Below are 19,972 nucleotides of genomic sequence, written 5' to 3' on the forward strand. Positions count from 1 at the left end.
GGGCGTTTAAATTTGTTTTAGAAATTTAAATTTTTGTGATTTTCGAGGAAATAATTTAATTATGGAAACAAGATAAATCTTTTGTAGGACTACTTATAGGAGTTTTTTTTTTCTTATTTCCTTTTGGTTGGAAAATTTGTTTTTTATTTAATCTTTTTGGATTTGGGAAGGGAAAAAATTGTGGGAAGAAGAAGACAAAGGATGGATAAGACAACGAAGGAATCAGTAGACATCTCGTGGATTGCATGGGGCTTTATTTAAGAGTATATACTTTTGTTATAAACTGCGGAATACTTCTGCATATCAAACAAGAACAGAGATAATAATGAATGAAAGTTTGAAACTGATATTGGAAACTGTTGATTGATAGTTACTCAAGTTTAAAAAAAAAAAAAAAAGTAGAAATTTTTGTTAGCATATAGGAATATGTATATCTATCTATTGACAAGCACAATGAGATATCAACTTAAAATTGCAAATTAGATTAAATTCACAAATTATTTGTAATTTCTTGGATGAAATTTGTTCTTAGATTATTCAATATTATAAGGAGAACAAATTCTGTTGATTTCATAAATTAGGAACGGGATAAGCTTTTACAAATTCAATTATACAAGGGACTTTTCTAGTAGAATAAAAATTGAAAAACGTTAATTGCACTTTCCTTTATTAATCGCGGTTCCGTTATCATTTTTACCATATGATTTTCATTTATTAGGCTGTCTGATAAAATAAATAGTAAACATGCAATTAATGAAAATCTAAGTACTATTAACGTTTCCTAAAATATCATATCTAATATATGGAGTACAAGCATCAATCCTGTATATAGATATAATACTTTAATGTAGTTATTATGTTGTTTCCAATCCTTAGAATTTTGTGGAATACATTTATCAACTTCTTTTTTAACTTATTCTAATAAACGTTGGAATAAGTCTAATATCTTGAGCTTGACATGACTTGGAAAAGTATTAAATTCCGTCAAATTCCAGCTCTGGCACGCGCTGCACGAGGGGACTGGGGCGGGATTATTTTTTCCCTTTTTGGCTTTTAGCGTTTTCTATTTATTTTCTACCGAAATCGTAAGCTTAAACCTTAGTTGGTTTCCTTTTTTTTTTTTTTTTTGCTCTCTTTTTTTTTCTTTAGAAACTTACTTGTTGCTATAATACTACCTAAGAAAAACTGAACAGGTTGGAATTATATGCAATTACCTGAGCTATTACAAAAAAAAAAAAAGGTAGAATTAGATAGATGAGATTGGTTATGGGACATAATTTTCAATGATTAGTGGATTTTATTATAATTTTATATGTTGCTATCTTAATTTATCATTTTTTTAGCATTGTCATCGTGATAACTAGGGCTATTGTTTCAGTGCATATATTATTGTATGGTGGAATTTAAACGGTAAATTCCAAACGCTCGTACAAAAATATATAATTACCTTTTCTTGGTATGCAGCATAAAATGGTAAGGCGAAATTAAGGCACGCAAGATCAGCATGTGTGTACAATTGCGCCTTCAAGATAAGGGACATTTGGACTTAATTAAGATAGTTTACAATGCAATAGAGTTAATATTTAAACATTTTTTTTGGTTTAAAAGAAAATTTCAAATATTATTATAGGGAAAGAAGAAAAAAGAATGTTTTAGAATCGAATCACAGATTTTACAACTACCTGACTAATGTCCGTACTAGATAAACTAGGTCTCGGAAATGGAATTATTATTTTTGCTATCTTTAATAATGATGAAAATTGAAATGTTTAAAACATATTATTTTAAATAATATTTTGCTTGTATTATAAATATAATTTTTAATTAATTTTTTAATTTTATATATATCATATTTTAAAAAGTATTATAGTAATTATTTTTAAAAATATTTTAAATAATCTCGTATCCAAAGACACTCAATAGCTCCCTATATTCAGTCAAATAATTTAGTTTGTCAATACCTTTCGTAGAGACGGCAATTGAGTCTATTATCAGTCAAATAGTGTGTGCCTACAGCAGAGTACAAAAGTTGACCACGTGAGGGTAGCTACAATAAGAAATTCTGACACATTATGTCACTGATATAATTGAAGAATCAGGTATCATTTAAATTCTGACAATAGGGAATCAATTCAACGGTAAATTTTAGATTAAGACAAGAAAATGGTAGGCAGATGTTGAGTTCTATTTGGGACCTTTTTATTTGCATATTGGATTTAAAAGAAAATCAAGCATTATGTTTTATGTCACGTGTGGGTGTAAGTTACTCCCTGTCCCATTAAAGATACCGGACTTTTCTTTTTTGGGTGTCTTAAAAGATTTATCACGTTTGATATATCTAACTATATTATACATTGAAATTTTCCTTATGTTCTTCATTAATAATGCATAAAGATAAATATAATGCGATTATTTTCTATTTTTTACCTTAACCAACACATAATTAAGGGTAAAAGTGAAATAAAAGGAAAAAAATTTTAGTGGAATGTACTGTGCAAAAAACACACGTATTTCCAAACATGACTAAATATATGGGATGGAAGGAGTACTATCTTTGACTATGGTCAGTTAATCTTATCTTCTTGGGATAATTTCAGAAACTTCTCCTAAGATTTCTAACAATTTCACTGAACTCCTCTGAGATTTAAAAAATTAGACCTAACTCCCTTGATTTGATAGTTTTAATAACAAAATCTTAAAACAATATTGATTTGGTCAAATTTTTAAATGAATGCCCAAAAATGCTCATGTGTAATGAGTTTTAATTTACTTTTCTACACAATTATAAGATTATCTAGTGTAATTATAAGAAAATATGTCAAAATTTTCATATCCATACATACTATTTGATAAGCAACTATAATAATAATTTTATCACTATGACAGAATACTTTTGATGGTATTTTATTATGAATTTAAATTTATAAGATAGAAAAGAAAATGTTGAAATAATTTATTTAGAGTTTATGAATTTTTTGAATAGTGGGATTATCATAATTTAGTAGTGATTTTGGGTCATCTTCTTTTGATTTATTGTTAATTTTAATACCAAAAATAGAAAACAAATATTGGCAAAAACATTGGATTGCATATAAAGTTAATTCATAAACAAATCACTAATTCGACATTTGGTTTCAATAGAAATTAGAGGTAATAGTGGTAGTTCTATAGTTTTATTGGCAACAAATAAAAAAAAAGGAATAAGAAGGAAAAGGAATAAAAAAATTTTAAGAGTCATTCTAAGTATAAACATAACAAACAAGGGAATTTCATTAAAATATTTAAGGGTAGTGTTGTCATTTTAAATGACAAGAGAGGTATGCGTAATTTTTAAAATTTCGGGATAGTTAAATAAAATTGTTAAAAATCTCAAAGTAGGTTTCTGAACTTATCCCTATCTTCTTTTCTTCCTTTAGCAAAAAAGATTAAAAATTACAATTTCTTTCTTTTTTTTTTGGGATTTTTATGAGTGATTCTCTTATAGCTTGAGAAACCCGGAGACTATTAGCATCTTGTAGTCAATGAAGCAATTTATTAACAGGAGTTGGTAGGAAAGGACTGGTCAAAAATAGTAAAACTAATTGAAAAAAAATACAAGAATGAGGAATAACGTGGAAGTGGGGAATGACAAGTTTTACTTTTCAAACATGCCAAGCTAGTAGTGTTTAATCATCATTCGTCCGTTTGCGCTTTAGAGTTTAGAGTAGCCGAAAAGAAGTACATCTTTGCATCCATGGCCGACATTCAAGAAGTGAACCGTGATCAGAATCTGATTTTGGGATCATCTGTCTCCCTCCCCATTGATTTTTAATCTGCACTTTATTTTCTCATCTTGCGTAACTTCACATGCAACTGTACATGTAAATATACTATAATATATATTTGCATGTGAAGAAAAATTAAAAGATTCGATAGAGATTAGCATAGGAAGAGGGATAAAAGATTAATCCGGCTCTAAACTGAAATACTCCCTGTGTTGAAAAAAAAAAAAAAAAAAAAAAAAAGAGGAATAGAAGATTTTAGATACTCTAATTTTACTAAAAACACATAAGTTGCAAATGCATAAAATTTATAGTTATAGTGCTTGTCTAATGAATTCGTCCTGAAAATTCAAATATTGGTTCAATGAAGACTTACATCCTTTTTTTCTTTTTTTCCTTATTAAAATGTTTGGCTGCTGGTTTATAAATGGTTATAAAGGCCAAGGCCGCGTAAACACCAATATTGAAGGACAAATAAGAGAACTTATCAATCAAAGGAAACCGAAAACCCACTCTTTTTTGGTAGGAAAAAAAAAATTTTGAATGAGTTCGATTTCGATCACTATAAATGGCTTACAGAGATTCTTACAAATGACTCACCAATATAAGTCTCAGATCAATAATGAAATTCAAATATATGACCTTTTGTAAGAAAGTGACTCGTCGTTATCAATTGAGCCAATTTATGTTGACGAAAACCCAAAACAGTTGCTTATAGTTATAGATAAAAGATTTTTGGAGAATGTTATAGCTAAAAGATTTACTTTAGTAGACGTGACCAATTCACCAATGCAATTTTGATATAGTGGAATAAGGCGACTGGATGTGTCATGGCACCACATATTAAACTCTGCAATTAGGAAGTGGGGATGAATGCTTACTATCCCATAGACTAGTGGGGGTTTATCTTTAAGAAAGGTATGTTTTTCCCATTTAAACAGTAATAAATAATGGATAAACTACTCTCGATTCAAACGAAAAGAAAGAGAATAAAAAACTGATATGGGTTAGGTACGAATTGTGGCTGATATATTTCTCTCAAGATTTGATATAAAATGTGTACATCGCAATTATTTTTTACACTACATTGATACATACAAACAAAATTCGCTCCTACAACAAAATAATATGATTATATACTTACTCGCAACACTTTCGATCCTCAGCCCCAACATAGAGCCTCTTTATCATATCTCACTTTTCAAATCCTGACATTTGTAATAAGTTATGTTGTAGAAATTTATTTAACCGATCTCATGTACCAACCAGTGTCAGGATTTGAAGAGGAAAACTTGATAGTTGAGTTCCATAATAGGACTGAGGATTCGAAGTGTACTCGCAGGAGTCAGTTTTTGGCCAAACCCAAAATAAGTACTGCATCAGTAACACAACCGTACATTAACCCACGAACCAGGACCAGCAGCTCGACAGCCAGGCCGTGATCGATGTGACCTAAAATTCGTGTTTCTTGTTGTATTCGTGTTTCTTCTTGATGTGGATCAGATTTTACATATCAAAGGCAAATTTACTATTGAAAACAACAAAATTTGACAGATTTTACCAAGTGTGACAAGAAAATTATCTTCCATCAGTCTTTCTCTCCTTTCTTCTTCTATTTTTCTTCTTAAGGCTAGCCTACTCCTTTCACTGTTTTTTTTTTTTTATGGCTCTGTTTGGATTAGTTGTTTTTAGGGTTGTTTTTCAAAAACAGCACTGTAGCATTTTGTTTTTGAAATACAAGTCCGTTTGGATTAGTTGTTTTTGGAATTGTTTTTCAAAAACTATATGAAAAACTTTTATTGTAGATGTTTTTTGAATTATTTTTAGAGGTATTTTTAAAACATATTTTTGGGTAATTTTATAATTTATAATTTTTATATACATTTATGCATTTATAATACATTTATAAATATTTATAAATAAATATACTTATATATTCGCTAAAAAATATATAAATGTATTATAAATGAATTATATTATATATAATAGATAATATAAATACATTTATAAATATATAAGTGTGTATTATTATAAATTATAAATTATAAATGAATATTATATAAATGTATAAATTACAATTTATAATTTATAATTTTTATATTTTTATATAAATATACATTTATGCATTTATAATACATTTATAAATATTTATAAATAAATATATTTATATATTTATATAAAAATATATAAATGTATTATAAATTTATTATATTATATATAATACATAATATAAATATATTTATAAATGTATAAGTGTATATTATTATAAATGTATAAATTATAAATGAATATTATATAAATGTATAAATTATCAATTATAATTTATATATTTTTATATAAATATACATTTATAATACATTTGTAAATATTTATAAATAAATATATTTAAGTATTTATATAAAAAATATAAAAATATATTATATTATATATAATACATAATATAAATATATTTATAAATGTATAAGTCTATATTATAATAAATGTATAAATTACAAATGAATATTATATAAATGTAAAAATTATAATTTTATTAATATATATTAATATTAAGTATAAATGTATTAATATAATTAATATAAATGTACAAATGTATTAATATTATGTATAAATATAAAATTAATATTATGTATATTAATATAAATGTATAAATGTATTATATTATATATAATACATAATATAAATTTATATTATAAATATACATTAATATATATATATATTATGTATAAATGTACATTTATATAAATGTATAATATACATAATATATAATATATGTTATATTATATATAATTTATATAATATATAATATTCATATAAATATATAAAAATATTTATAATATGTATAAATAAATATATAAATATTTAATATATACAATATACATTAATATTAATTATAAATATTATAATATTATAAATATGGTGTTTATATAATATTTCAATTTGTAATATTTATTGTATATTTCATTATATAAATATTCATTTAATATATAAATATATAATATATAATTTTCAATTTGTATAATATACATAATATTGTATATATAATATATTATACATAATATAATACATTATACATAATATACATTATTACATATTATGTATATTATATATTATGCATAACATTATTATACACAATAATGTACATAATAATATTGTACATTAATAATGTATATATTATAATATAATGTACATAATATATTATGTATAAATATTTACACATTTATGTATACAATATTACATATTATGTATATTATATTATATTATGTATAATATACAATATTATGTATAATATTAATTTATATAAATATTTATATAATATAATATATATAATTTTCAATTTATATATTTCAATTTATATTAATATAATATATATATATAATATACATAATTGAAATATACATATGTAGTTGTTTTTGATATAATGTTTGGATATGGTGTTTTTGGAGTTGTTTTGGAAATACACATTTACTGTAGCATTTGGAATGTGAAAAACAGTTTTTCAAAAACAACCCCAATTTAGGTGGTGTGGTAGTGTTTATTTTGGCCGTGAATGACAATTCATTGGGATGATCCCAAAATAAGCTTTATCCAATGCTAGGTATAAAAGCTAAGGAAACAAAAAGCTTTGTGGCCAAAAGTGATCACCTCATTGGCACTATTGGAACAAAGTGAAGTGGTGATTTTCATGGCTTCATGCACTAGAAGGCATTGCTATGCCTTCAACGAAGTTAACGTGGTGTTTTTTGCCTTAGTAAAAGATTTTCGGGTGGATCAGAACATTTTAATGACCCACTGAGGAGACTTTAATGTAATGGTTAAAATTGAAATTCTAAAAATTATGAGTTTTGGTTTCAAAATCCTCTTCCTCCTCCCCATTGCTTAAATCTCTTACCCTTACCTTGCTAGGGGAAAAAAAAAAGGCCTTTGGTGTGATTCTAATAAATTTAAAGTGCAACATGTCAGAAAGTAAAAGTTTTAAGGTGCCAAGTAATAATAGCACGAAACATTAGGGTTACAAAGTAAAATTAATCCTACCAAGAAGAATAAAGAAATTAACACTTACTTCAATAAATGATATAATCGATGAGAAGGCAAAGTCACGGATGAGAAAGGGTTTGACTGGTTGTTGCACCTTGGGTCATATTCAAAATGGGCAGCATTTTAACTAAGTACGCTACGGATCGGAATTCAAGAATGGCAGCATGATGCACGAGGAAAATGTAGGGCAGGACTTTTTTTGTCATGATGCAGGAAATGTTGGATCGGAGTTGAAAGCGAAATTGGTGTTCGCATCAATACCAATTATTTTAAAAGAAAAGATGACAGCTTTACATGGACAAAGATTTGTTTAGTATCCACCAGAAATGCTTTAGGTTTAATAAATTGATTGATGGGCAGAAGCAGTTGTCTATTGGGATTGCTCATGGTATACAAAGCAATTCAACAAATTGTCCATCAAAAAGGGCCAATTGTCATTCGGTTCTTCTATAGGGTCATGAGATAAACTATAACAATTCAAGATGTGAATGATAATATTAGGATATTGGACAATGAAAAATTATGGTACATAGCATACCTACATGCCAATACTTGATTAGGAGTGTGGTTCGAGCCCAATTGAATTTAATTCGAGCACAAACGAGTTTAATCAAATTTAAGCGAGTTTGGAAAACGTATATTTATATTTGATATAATTTTAAATAACGGACAAAATAGATATTTCATACTAACAAATAAAAAATTAAAGAAAAACTTATATATTTGAAGTTCGATTAAATTGAATTAAGCTCAACAAGCTTTCAAATTTTACATATTAGACTCAAGTCTCAAGTTTGTCAAGTAGATTGACCTACTCAAACTCGAACTCGAATTTAGTCAACGTGAATTTAGTTAAGCTTATCAAGTAGTTTGACCTACTCAAATTCGAATTTAGTCAACGTGAGGTCGAGCTAGAATATTGATTGAAAAGCTTATGAACTACTTGATTGAACTCGATTCGTTTGCACAACGTGATTATGTGGATCTCGGACATTGTTTTATGCGAATAGTTGTTACACGTATAAAAAGTTGGGGGTGGGGGTCGCAATCTTGTTCAATCACGGGCATTCAATGTAACCTATAAAAGCTGGGGGGTGGGGGTCGCATTCTTGTCCATGGACAGATAATTGTTCCAGTCCCTTTCTGGCAAAGAAGACCTCCTGGGTAGAAACGAAGAGCTGTTGCTTTTGCCCATCACTCATAATTTACCAAAGGGAAACCACTGTACAATTTTTAATTTTCAAGTTGTCTTATTATCTGCTCTTTCCAAGCTAAGGGTTGCACTCTTGAAATATACCTGGATTAAACTGCTTGTATAGGTAGTGTGTCAAAATTTCTAACTTTTTTTTGGTTTATTGCGTGTGCAAAACTTGTTCTAGTGCCTTTATATCCTGTCTGGTACTACTAAAAGCCACCTGGAAAGTTTTTGGTTTCTGTCAGGTATCAGAATGCAAGGTGATGCTCTAAACTATTCTATTTAGCTTGGGAATATTCCGATGTTTGAAGTTTGCTTTGCTTTGCTTTGTTTTCGAGAAAAAAAAAAATGCAGTTTTGATACTTAAATTTTGACAGATGAACGGTCCCTAAATTTTGGACGAAAACAAATTTGATACTCAAACTTTCAACTTTTGAGCACATTTAGTACTTCTCACAGTGTTTTTTTCAAATTGTTATTTGAAAGAGTCACGTGATAGTTACATATCTAGCAACTATTAATAAAAAATTGCCAAAAAAATGTAAAATATCCTTTTGATAAAATTATTAGTTCTTAAACTCAATACTTAGTGTCAAAAGGATATTTTATTTGATAACATTATTAGTCCTTAAACTTAGTACTTAGTGTCAAAAGGATATTTTACGTAACACTCAATGTCAGAAGAAAATTTTACATTTTTTTGACCTTTTTTTTATATGATAGTTGTCGGACATATGACTATCACGTAATTTATTTCGGTAGTAGTTTGAAAAAAATCTGTCAAGGGTACTAAAATGTGCTCAATATTTGAAAAATTGGATACTAGATTTGTTGGGAATTAAAACCATTCATGTATCAAATTTTGGATGAAAACAAATTTGATGCTCAAACTTTGGACGAAAATAAATTTGATACTGAAACTTTCAACTTTTGAGCGCATTTAGTACTCCTGACGGTGTTTTTTTCAAATTGTTATTTGAAAGAGTCACGTGATAGTTACATATATAGCAACTATTAATAAAAAATTACCAAAAAAATGTAAAATATCCTTTTGATAAAATTATTAGTTTTTAAACTCAGTACTTAGCGTCAAAAGGATATTTTATTTGATAACATTATTAGTCCTTAAACTTAGTACTTAATGTCAAAAGGATATTTTACGTAACACTCAATGTCAAAAGAAAATTTTACACTTTTTTTGACCTTTTTTTATATAATAGTTGTCAGACATATGACTATCACGTAATTTATTTCAGTAGTAATTAGAAAAAAATCCATCAAGGGTATTAAAATGTGCTCAATATTTGAAAAATTGGATACTAGATTTGTTTTTGCCCAAAATTTGGAAATTAAAACCATTCATGTATCAAAATTTGGATACCAAAACTGCATTTTTCTCTGTCTCTTGAGCCGAGGACAAGAGGGAGGGGTCAAAGGAAGGGAAAAGTATCTAACTTAGGATGTTCACATAACAATGAAATGCAGCCTTAATGTACAGTAATATTTTTGAAAATGGTGTACAATCAATTCTCACCCTCAATCAGCAAATTAGATAATCGCTGTGGAAAGCTCATATGCGATCATGTGCTTAGGTATATATATATATATTATACATTGATCAATTTGTTAGAGAAGGGAAAGGTGCTTGCAATGTTGTGGTGGGCGATGGGACTTTTCTGGTGGCTAGACCTCACATCCTTCATCCATGACAGCCTTGGAAAAGAAAATTGTTCATATCCCTACTTGGCAGCCTTGAGTAATCCAAAGTCCTTGTTAAGTCCCCGGAAATTGCTGACTAGTCGAAACTAAATGCATCTAAATATCTGATTCAGTAAGAAGACAAGTTATGCAGGGTTGGTAACATTCTGACCCAAAATAAACAGAGGAATTGGATTTAAAAAAAAAATGAATTAGTTAAGCTCTTAGTGACCATGTTGAAAAATTCATGTCCATAAGAATAGATTCAAGTCTGGACAGGAGCTTACAACTGAAAACATATAGTCATCAAGCAACAAAAAAATTCAAGAACAAAAAGGGAAATATCATATTTCAAGCTTCATGGGGAACATTTTTATAACTTTCACCTTATTATTCTTGGTTGCCAAAGCTTTGGCGAATATGAGGCATACAAGTGTACCACTTCAACCTGCAGAGATGGTCTAACTAACTCTAGAGATTGGTCTTACTTTCATGTAGAGATGACAAAATAAGTAAGCTCCATACATCATTTCATCTTGATGACCCGCATAACTGTCTAAACATATATAGCTTTTTATACAGTAAGTATTTTTGGTAAAGGGTACAGAACAAGAATGATGATGATCAGTTGCTTGATGAGATGACAACATGGTTCCAATACAAGAAGCTTTGAGGGGCAACTGTTTGAGCAACCTGGATTGAATGGATAAACCCCGTTTAAGATACTTGAGTCTCAGTGTAGGCCTGCTACTCTTCTCTCCGTATCTCACTGGCATTATTTGCTGGATTACCACCATTGGCCTCTAGACCACCAGCTTCAGAGATTTTTGTAATTCTCTGCAACTCATCAGTTACCTCTGAAGCACGACCTAGTAACTGGTCGTCAGTCAACTGTTCCTTCTGGAGCAATGGTTTTTTGGGCTGTCGGATAGCTGCAGCTGCTTCTGCCATTGCAACAGGAGGCGGCTGAGGTGGAACCCAGGATCGCTGAACTGGCTTTTCACTGGCCACTGAAGATCTGATGTTCTGCTCATCGTCACTTTCAATTTCTGTAATTCTGGCATTCTTTTGTTGCCACCAAGGGACTGAACCGTCTGCATTTAATTGTATAGTTTGGGACCCAGAAGTGAAGCCATTACTGCTCTCTTGATATTGGAAACCACTGCCAGAGCTACTCTGAGATTGACCAACCTCCCAAGGCTAATCAAAAGACCAATGTGCAAATTAGTGATGAGTTGCAGAATTTCTAATGGTGAAGAACACAGGTTGCATATATTATCGTGCCTTTCATGTAAAATTTACAACAAACTGATACCAGAAATAAAATTGATCAGTGTTTTAGGCTAATGCAAATCTTTGGAACATATCCCATTGTTACATCATTCTTAAAAGAAAAATGCAATTTGTAACCAATTAATACTCAGAGAACGAGCAAAAAGTTAGCATGTTTTTTATATTTGACAAGTGCTTTCTTATTTATTGCTTCATTTTTGGGAATCAAACCCATTAAACATCATGCTGTACTTCAGTGAATATTCATAATTCACAAATTGGTAGGGGTTTGGCAAAAGGAAAAATCAACTAAACACAAAAGGAATTCTTAGAAACCAAACCTTAGGCTTTGGTACTAAGCGAGGATTTGGTACTGGCTGACTGGGATTGGGCGGCTGATCATTGATCTCCTGAAACAACAAATAAACAAGCAAATGCATAAAGAATAAGGATGCTACTAATGGACATCTATGGATGGAAACTGAGACAAATGATCTCATAAGGAGTATGTACTCGGATGTTGGAAGGTCTCTCTCCTCTTTGAACCATAGCCATGATCTGCAACAAAACATAATTCTAAAAATTAGTTTGATAGCATGGAACGTGTTTGAACAATCATAACGTATTTGACCATATATTTGCAACTGTTAACCTGTTGGTGGAAAGGAAATCAACATGGTACCACAGAACTAATATATTGATCACCAGTCTGAAACTGTCAAGAAATATCATTATGTGTACATTTTTCTTTAAACTTTAATGAATTCAAGTAGCTCTTCTGAATGGCAAGACTTGCTCAACCCTGATTAAGGATATATGCTAAACAAACCGATATCTGTTTTTCAGATGCTTCTGTACAAGCAACTCTAAATAGCCATGTAATAAACCATGTTTGCCCCTTAAAATTCCAGTTTCCTGTGTCTTTCTCCTCATCTTTTTCATCTAGATCTCTTTCGTTGGTCTTAGGCGGGATGAGCAATAAAAAATGAGGAATAGGAATTTGTCATTTATACAATCAGATGGCGCTTTAAATATGTAGTGAAAGGAATGCTCAATAGTTTAAAATAGGTAGTAACTTCAGATTTACAGGTAACTCTCATCAAGATTTATCAAATTGTTCCTTTTTAAGCTTCAATCCAGGATAAAATAAAAAATAAAAAATAATTCATAAAGCCATCACTTTTGATGCAAATAAAGTTGCACACAATGGCAAAGCAACAGTTGTAAGGGCTATGCATGCAAAGCCTTTTGTTGAAAAAGCATGCTCTCAAAAAAATGGAGCCATAGGAGAACAGGAAGCACCCTCTCGAATACAATAACACAGACAAGTATTATGAAGCAACTGCGATAAGTCACCTCCATATATGATTTTGGATGAGGGGCAGCAGACGGTTCCACGGAAGGAGATGGTGAAGAAGATATCACTGCACATAAATAGCCATTACATTGATGGACATACTTAGAGAACTTACAGGTAATAATTACCATAACAAGTCATGAAATTTGATAACTAGCTGACAACCTGAATCTATTCTGTTATCCACCTTGCCATTAGAATAAGGTTGCTGAAAGACCATGCAAAATGATTAAGCAATTCAAGTTAAAAACTTTAGAAAGATTATGAAAACATAAAACAAGATTAACAATGGTATCAACTCCATATAGCTTCTCAAATGAGTCGTACTAATCAACTTACCCTCGAATTGACGACTGAAACTCTATGGTCATCTTCTTCTCTTGTAGCTATTCTCCCAGGAATACTGCTTTCTCCTTCTACAAACACATAGAACAATTTTAGCCACAAAAGCCACAATGGTTGGAAAAGCATTGGAAGGAGACACTGACAAAATTAAATGCCCTTCCAGTCTGGAAAACATTTTCCATATGGAAGCATATGAGAGTGTTCAAGTAATTCATCAATGATGCTTAAAGTTATCAACAAGTTCCTGTAGATCCAAGAAATTATGAATCACAAAACTTATATTTGGCACCAGATGCATAGGTTGAGTCTTTTAATCTCCTAGAAAGACACACAAAACCTTTATATTCAACTACCAAATTAAGTGCCAAACATAGAAAAAAAAAGGTGTATAATAAAAGGATGCTGTTGTACACAAAATTTAAAAAGAATAAGCAGACAAATTAAACAACCAGAAAGTGAGAAACTATCAGTGAAAACATGTAAGATCTACAGTGCTCATACGCTAGCAGAAACACAAGGAAGGTTAAAAAATTGGAGGCTCTTCATCATGTTTTACTCCACCATACTTACAGGACAGAAGAAACGTGAAACACAACAAAGTACTTCACTCTAGACATTGAAACCAAATTAAATTGAGGAGATAGGAAAACAGAGAACTAAACCAAATGGCCGTTGCCAACCCTATTATCTCTGATTATGCCCTACAACACCAAGAAGAAATGCATAAGGACCTCTAGGCAACTTGTGCAAACCATTTAAAGGGCAAGTAAAGTTATAAGCCTTGCAGTTAAAAGTCCAAATAGGGCTTCCAGAAAAAGCTTCCAGTAGCGTAAGGGCAATAAAGATGGTGTCAACAATGAGCTACTAAGCTACTTGTCACTAATTTTTGTGTCACAATCTGTCTGCCAATGTTGTCCAATTACATCTTTCAGAAGCAGGAAACTCCAATAATGAAATATTTGAGTCCCATTATGCCTTGCACACTCAAGGTGACTATAATATGCAAAATTACAAAAGGAAGATGGGGGAAGTAGAAATCAGTGCATAATTTGCTCCCTAAAAGCTTTGCAATATCATGAGAACTAGAAACACAAGGCAGCGGAAGAAAAAGAAAAACCCATCCCCTCCAGAAGTATAAGGAAACACATATTAGATATCTGGCATAATGGAAACTTACTATCTTGCAATTTCTGCACAGCATTACTCATGGTCTTCATTTCACGTATTTGTACATCCAACAAGTTTGTAAGCTCCGAGAAGTATCTTTTCTCTGAAGAAAATAATTATCAATCAGTGTCATCATCAAATCATAACCAAAAATTCTTGTATTTCCTAAGCGAATTTTCATAGAAGATGGCAAACTATGACAGATATAGACCTTCAGTTTTCGACATCAACATTTCTTGGCTTGTCCGAGCCACATCAGCAGCAGCAGCCGCCGCCGCCTTTGCAGCAGCAGCAGCTTCTTCCGCCAAATTGGGTTTTGCATTACCTTTCTCTACCAAAGGTTCACCTTCTTCTTCCTTCAACACAACCTTGCGTATCCAAGACTTCAGCCGTGGGATGATAGTTTTCTGAACAAGCATATGCAAGCAAAAAGAAAGATCACATTAGCAATAGCGCATTTATTGGACAAAAAACAGGTTGTATTTTGAATAAAATATTCAGAACGTCAGCACATATTTAAGCTAGCATATCTATATTGTTAGACCACAAACAATTGAATTAAACAGAAGCATTTTTTCAAAGGATCTTCATCAGGTATTCAAGAACACCTTAAGAAGTACTGCTGTTCCAGCTCCCGAAACAGCTAGAAAGCCAATAGCATAAAGCACATGAGACCAGTGAAACTGATAAAGTCCCAATCTTGAAATGTTGCCAGTGGATGGAGCTTGTGCTCGTTGCAGAGTTTGAGTAGGAACTTGCTGCTGAATAGCTGATGATGAATTCAACTGTCCATCTATTACCAAGATAATGACCATAGCAGAGAACCAATTATGACGTCAACTAGAAAAACTTGGCTGTCAAATTCAAAGATCACAGCTGAAGAGTATCATATCGTACCTTGATTTGCAACGACTGGCTGTGATGCCGTAGCACTTGGTGTGGGATCCTATCAAGATCGTTAGTATATTACATACCCAAAAACATATTTCTTCTCATGTTTAAGAAGGCACAGAAAACAGTCAACCAATTTTAAAACAGATTTTAGATGGCCTGAATTTTAATAATTCGGAGATTTCAGAAAAAACTATTGGCATACCGGAACACGACGAAATGCTTCATCAATCTCCTCTTTTGTAAGACCCTTCCTCTCTAGAAATGATCTCCTATACATAACTGGAGATCCCCTAACTTTTGGATGTGAAAGAAACTTCACAGCATTTTGCACTTGCTCCTCTCGAATTGGTTCTGAATTCACAAATGGAGAAGGCGTGGCTCTCTCATTAGGAACATCAGCCTTGGCAACTGTGCCTTGGTTAACTGTTGATTCTGAAGGCTGTGAAGCTGTAAAAGAAAAGAAGTTTAATTTCTGATACAGCAATGATTTGGGAAAATGCAAAACAAAGTAGATTCTATCCATCTACATCTTGCTGGTGACATATATCAGAACTCAGAAAGCCATGTCCAATGCATATATTATTCTTTGTTGTTGAGTAGGCCTGGCATACATGTCACTTTCTTCATTTTTTTCCCATACAATCAGAAAAAGACATGGAGTATTTGGATAAAGAAAACAAAAGCATCCTTTTTCTTCATTCAACATTCCAATTATGAAAGCTAGGTGCAAGAACAAAAAGAGAATTAGAATCATGTATACAAAGGAATCAAGCATCTACATAACTCAAACTGAAGAGAAATTGTACTCTCCAATATGTTATACTCAGTAAGAGCACATTCTAAATTTTGCTCGTCCCTAGTAGTCTACGATGCAAAAGGGTATTGCATGAAAGATTTTCCACCATCAAGTAACTGCTGTGTTTTGGTTAGGAGAAAATGGTGAAAAAGGCTACCAAACTTTTCAAAATTGCACTGGTTGCTCACCAAACTTTTCTTTTTTGGCCAAAAAGGTCACTCATCTCTTTAAAATGAGCCATGTGGATACAGCTAAAGCAACAAAAAATATTCATAGGTATAGAAATGGCCACTTTCGGAACAATGTTAGAAACCTACTAAGTTTTCTACACAGGCCATCCAAGTAACGTAGTTCTAGAGTAAGCTATTGAATTCTAAACACTAGGGAAACCTGTAACTATTGGCCGAACTGATTTAAGTTAATGCTCATCTCTTCAAATTAACAAGAGTAACTAGAGGAATCAAGCATGTAATTTTAGGAAGAACTAGTGCCCAAGAAGCAAAATGTCTTCCTTACTCATAGTTTCTCTAGTTCAATCAGTGCATTCAGCCATTCAGTAAAAAAACTTAAGGAAATGTATTTAATCAAGATTGGCAAAACTGCAAAAACTGATAGCAAAAGAGAGTAGCAAACAACCAATCCTACTTATTTTACCCTAAGTTGCTGTATTTTTCCCTTTATCACAGCATAACTTTACACTTGGAAAGAGGTTCAGTGCATGCAAATAGCACTTTTCACTGCAATCTCACACATTCTTCTTTCCCTTAAAACAGATACACATTTTCGGATGAATCACATAAGTCAACTAACTTGAGAAGATAAAGTGTACACAATTATCTTCCTTCCAACAAATATATAACAGAGGAAGCTAAATCATTTTCTACATCCAGCCATCTGAATTGAGAAATTTTCAGTGACCAATCCTTTAATTCGGGATACTTATGAGAAGGCTAGTTGCATATAATTTAAAAACAGCCTAGAGTGCCAATTGTAGAGGGCATAAGTTTAGCCTATCCATCATGATGGAGGTTCATACTGACCTTTTATGCAAAACGTAAACTTTTTGCTGCACACTTAGTAATTCATTTTGTACAGGAGTCCATAGAGATGCCCTTAACAATAAACAACCACAAATTCTGCCTTCTTTAACTACAGACAGCTGTGAACACACCATTTTCACTTATTTTCCCTAAATTAAAAGTATTTCTCGGCCATTCGTTTTCAAACTGGACTTTTTTTCTTTATTACTTTCATAAAACTAAGCTGAAATAGTAAAAAACAGTTATGCTCATAACATCAGTAAGGCAACGAGGAAAAAAAACCTACCAGAGAAGTGTGACTGGCAATGCATAGCCAATTATCACTAAACCAAGTTCTTGAAACTAACATAACGCACGATCAAAACAGGCCTCGAAAGTGATCATCTTTCTATTTATTGCTGTTTAACTATTTATTGCTGATTAACTAATAAGAACTAGGCCTCGAAACTACAGATGCTGCACTCAATGCAAGGATGATCAGAACAGGAAAAGGAATAGTTGCAAGGCACTGGACAGGCAAGATTATAAGAGCAAAGGCAGTAGTAGAAAGAAAGAAGGGTGAAGCTCTAATGGAGGAAACATTAACCATTAGATTAGCTCTCCAAATGGCTCGCGAAGCAGGCTGGTGGAAGATAGCTATCCTATCAGATTGCAAGACGGCCACAGACTACATCAGATGCAACAATGTGCAGGATGGGATTCTAGCAACCATCTTGGAAGACGTTGAGGATCTAACACTAGATTTTGATTACTGCACAATATCTTGGGTGCCTAGAACATCTAATATAGCAAGTCATAGGCTAGCACTTTTTGCATCAAAACTAGTTAATGACATAGATTGGGTAAATGACTTCCCAAGTTGGTTGATAGAAGCAAATAGAATAGATGAAGGGGCTGTTGCCCCCTTTTGTAATTAATCCTTGTATTATCAAGTGTTAATATATATAAAGATATTATCGTTTGTTGAAAAAAAAAACTAATAAGAACTAAAATGTTTGCTATCATGTACAACTGATTAAAGACTACAAATTCAAGAACTAGAATCTGGGTTTTAGTTAAGATCAACTCTTCAATCTCATAAAAACCAGACAAATTTCGATACCTTATAACCCCATTAACCTTAAATTTTCCAAGAAAACTAAGCAGACAGCAAGAAAACTAAAAATTAAACAAAAAATTAACAAACTAAGTAAAAAAAGAAACCTGGGTTTTGGGCTTTATCGTCTACAGAATTCGGAGTTGAATCAGATTGGCTCGCCATGCTGTTCTAGCTGAATATCCAAAAAAAAATAACAAGAAAGGGTTATTTTGCACTGAAAAAATTAATAACAAGGAAAAGAGAAGCGCCCTTTTTGAAACTTGTATTCGAAATATTGGGAATTAATAGTAGAAAATTCAAATTATATAGTAGAAAATAAAAAATCTTGGGTGAGATACCGAGAATGATGATGTCAGGGAAGAGAAGCAGCAGCTGTTGGGTTTTTGCTTAGTTCAAAGCAAGTCACTGTACAGAAGTGGTTAGGATAACATATAGTGCGTGGGTTTGTTCGGAAAAAAAAAAAACAAAGATTTGCAAAATACACATTTTTTTAATCTTATTTTAAAATAAAAGATAAGCAAAAATGTGTAGGGTAATAAATGTATGAGCTCATAAATCGATCCATCCATTCTATAGAAAAATAGTTTAAAATGTCTCTTATATTGCGTTAAGTAAATTTTTTCATTCTTCACTTTTAAATATTAATTTCATGTCCCTTATAAGTTTAATTTAGCAAAAATTGATTCCACTATAAATTTTAAACCATTTTTTAGTTTGAAGCTACCATATGACCAACATACAATCATTTTTTATGTACAAAAAAATCATATCTTACTTTTTTAGTAGTAAAAATAAATATAGATTGGATGAAATTTTACTTTTTTGGGTAAAAAGTGAATATGATTCGAATCAAATTCAACTTTTTCAATGATAAAAATGAATATGGATCCCACCATTTATTTAACAACAAATGGAATACGACCTACGACCTTTTTTATCCAAAAAAAATGACTATGTGTGAGTTACGTAACAGGTTTAAGGTAAAAAGTGGTTGAAACCATAGTTATTAAATCCAACCCGGGAAGGAACCCGGCGAAGGGGGTGGATCAACGGGTTACTGGTTCGACCGGTGGGTGAGTGGTTGAACCGGTGGGTCACTAAATATATTTAAATATTATATTTCATAATTTTTTATATAGGATATATGATATAAATTGTAATAAATAATGCCATAGTAAAAGCTCATTTAATTTAATTTGCTATAAAATAATTAATTCATATAAGAATCAATTAAATATAAAGTTATTTAGTAATACACCAAACTTCAAGTGTAAAATTTTATCTATATTTAGTGTAATAATGTAGCTTATTTA

The 19,972-nt window shown here is 31.1% G+C and overlaps 1 protein-coding gene across 1 annotated transcript; it reads right to left on the bottom strand.

The window, feature by feature from the left end:
* Positions 1-11,036: 11,036 nt before the first annotated feature.
* On the bottom strand, positions 11,037-19,134 carry LOC113739939 (peroxisomal membrane protein PEX14-like). Its single transcript, XM_027267363.2, has 13 exons — positions 18,998-19,134; positions 18,764-18,831; positions 15,927-16,171; positions 15,728-15,776; positions 15,439-15,623; positions 15,042-15,237; positions 14,841-14,933; positions 13,658-13,734; positions 13,484-13,526; positions 13,318-13,385; positions 12,475-12,519; positions 12,303-12,371; positions 11,037-11,889 (listed from the first exon to the last, which is right to left on the bottom strand). Exons 2-13 carry the CDS (start codon positions 18,819-18,821, stop codon positions 11,437-11,439), a joined length of 1,581 nt encoding a protein of 526 aa, XP_027123164.1. The 5' UTR covers positions 18,822-18,831; positions 18,998-19,134; the 3' UTR covers positions 11,037-11,436.
* Between the last annotated feature and the right edge of the window lie 838 nt (positions 19,135-19,972).

The sequence above is a fragment of the Coffea arabica genome, chromosome 4c (assembly GCF_036785885.1).
Source record: "Coffea arabica cultivar ET-39 chromosome 4c, Coffea Arabica ET-39 HiFi, whole genome shotgun sequence".
NCBI lineage: Eukaryota > Viridiplantae > Streptophyta > Magnoliopsida > Gentianales > Rubiaceae > Coffea > Coffea arabica.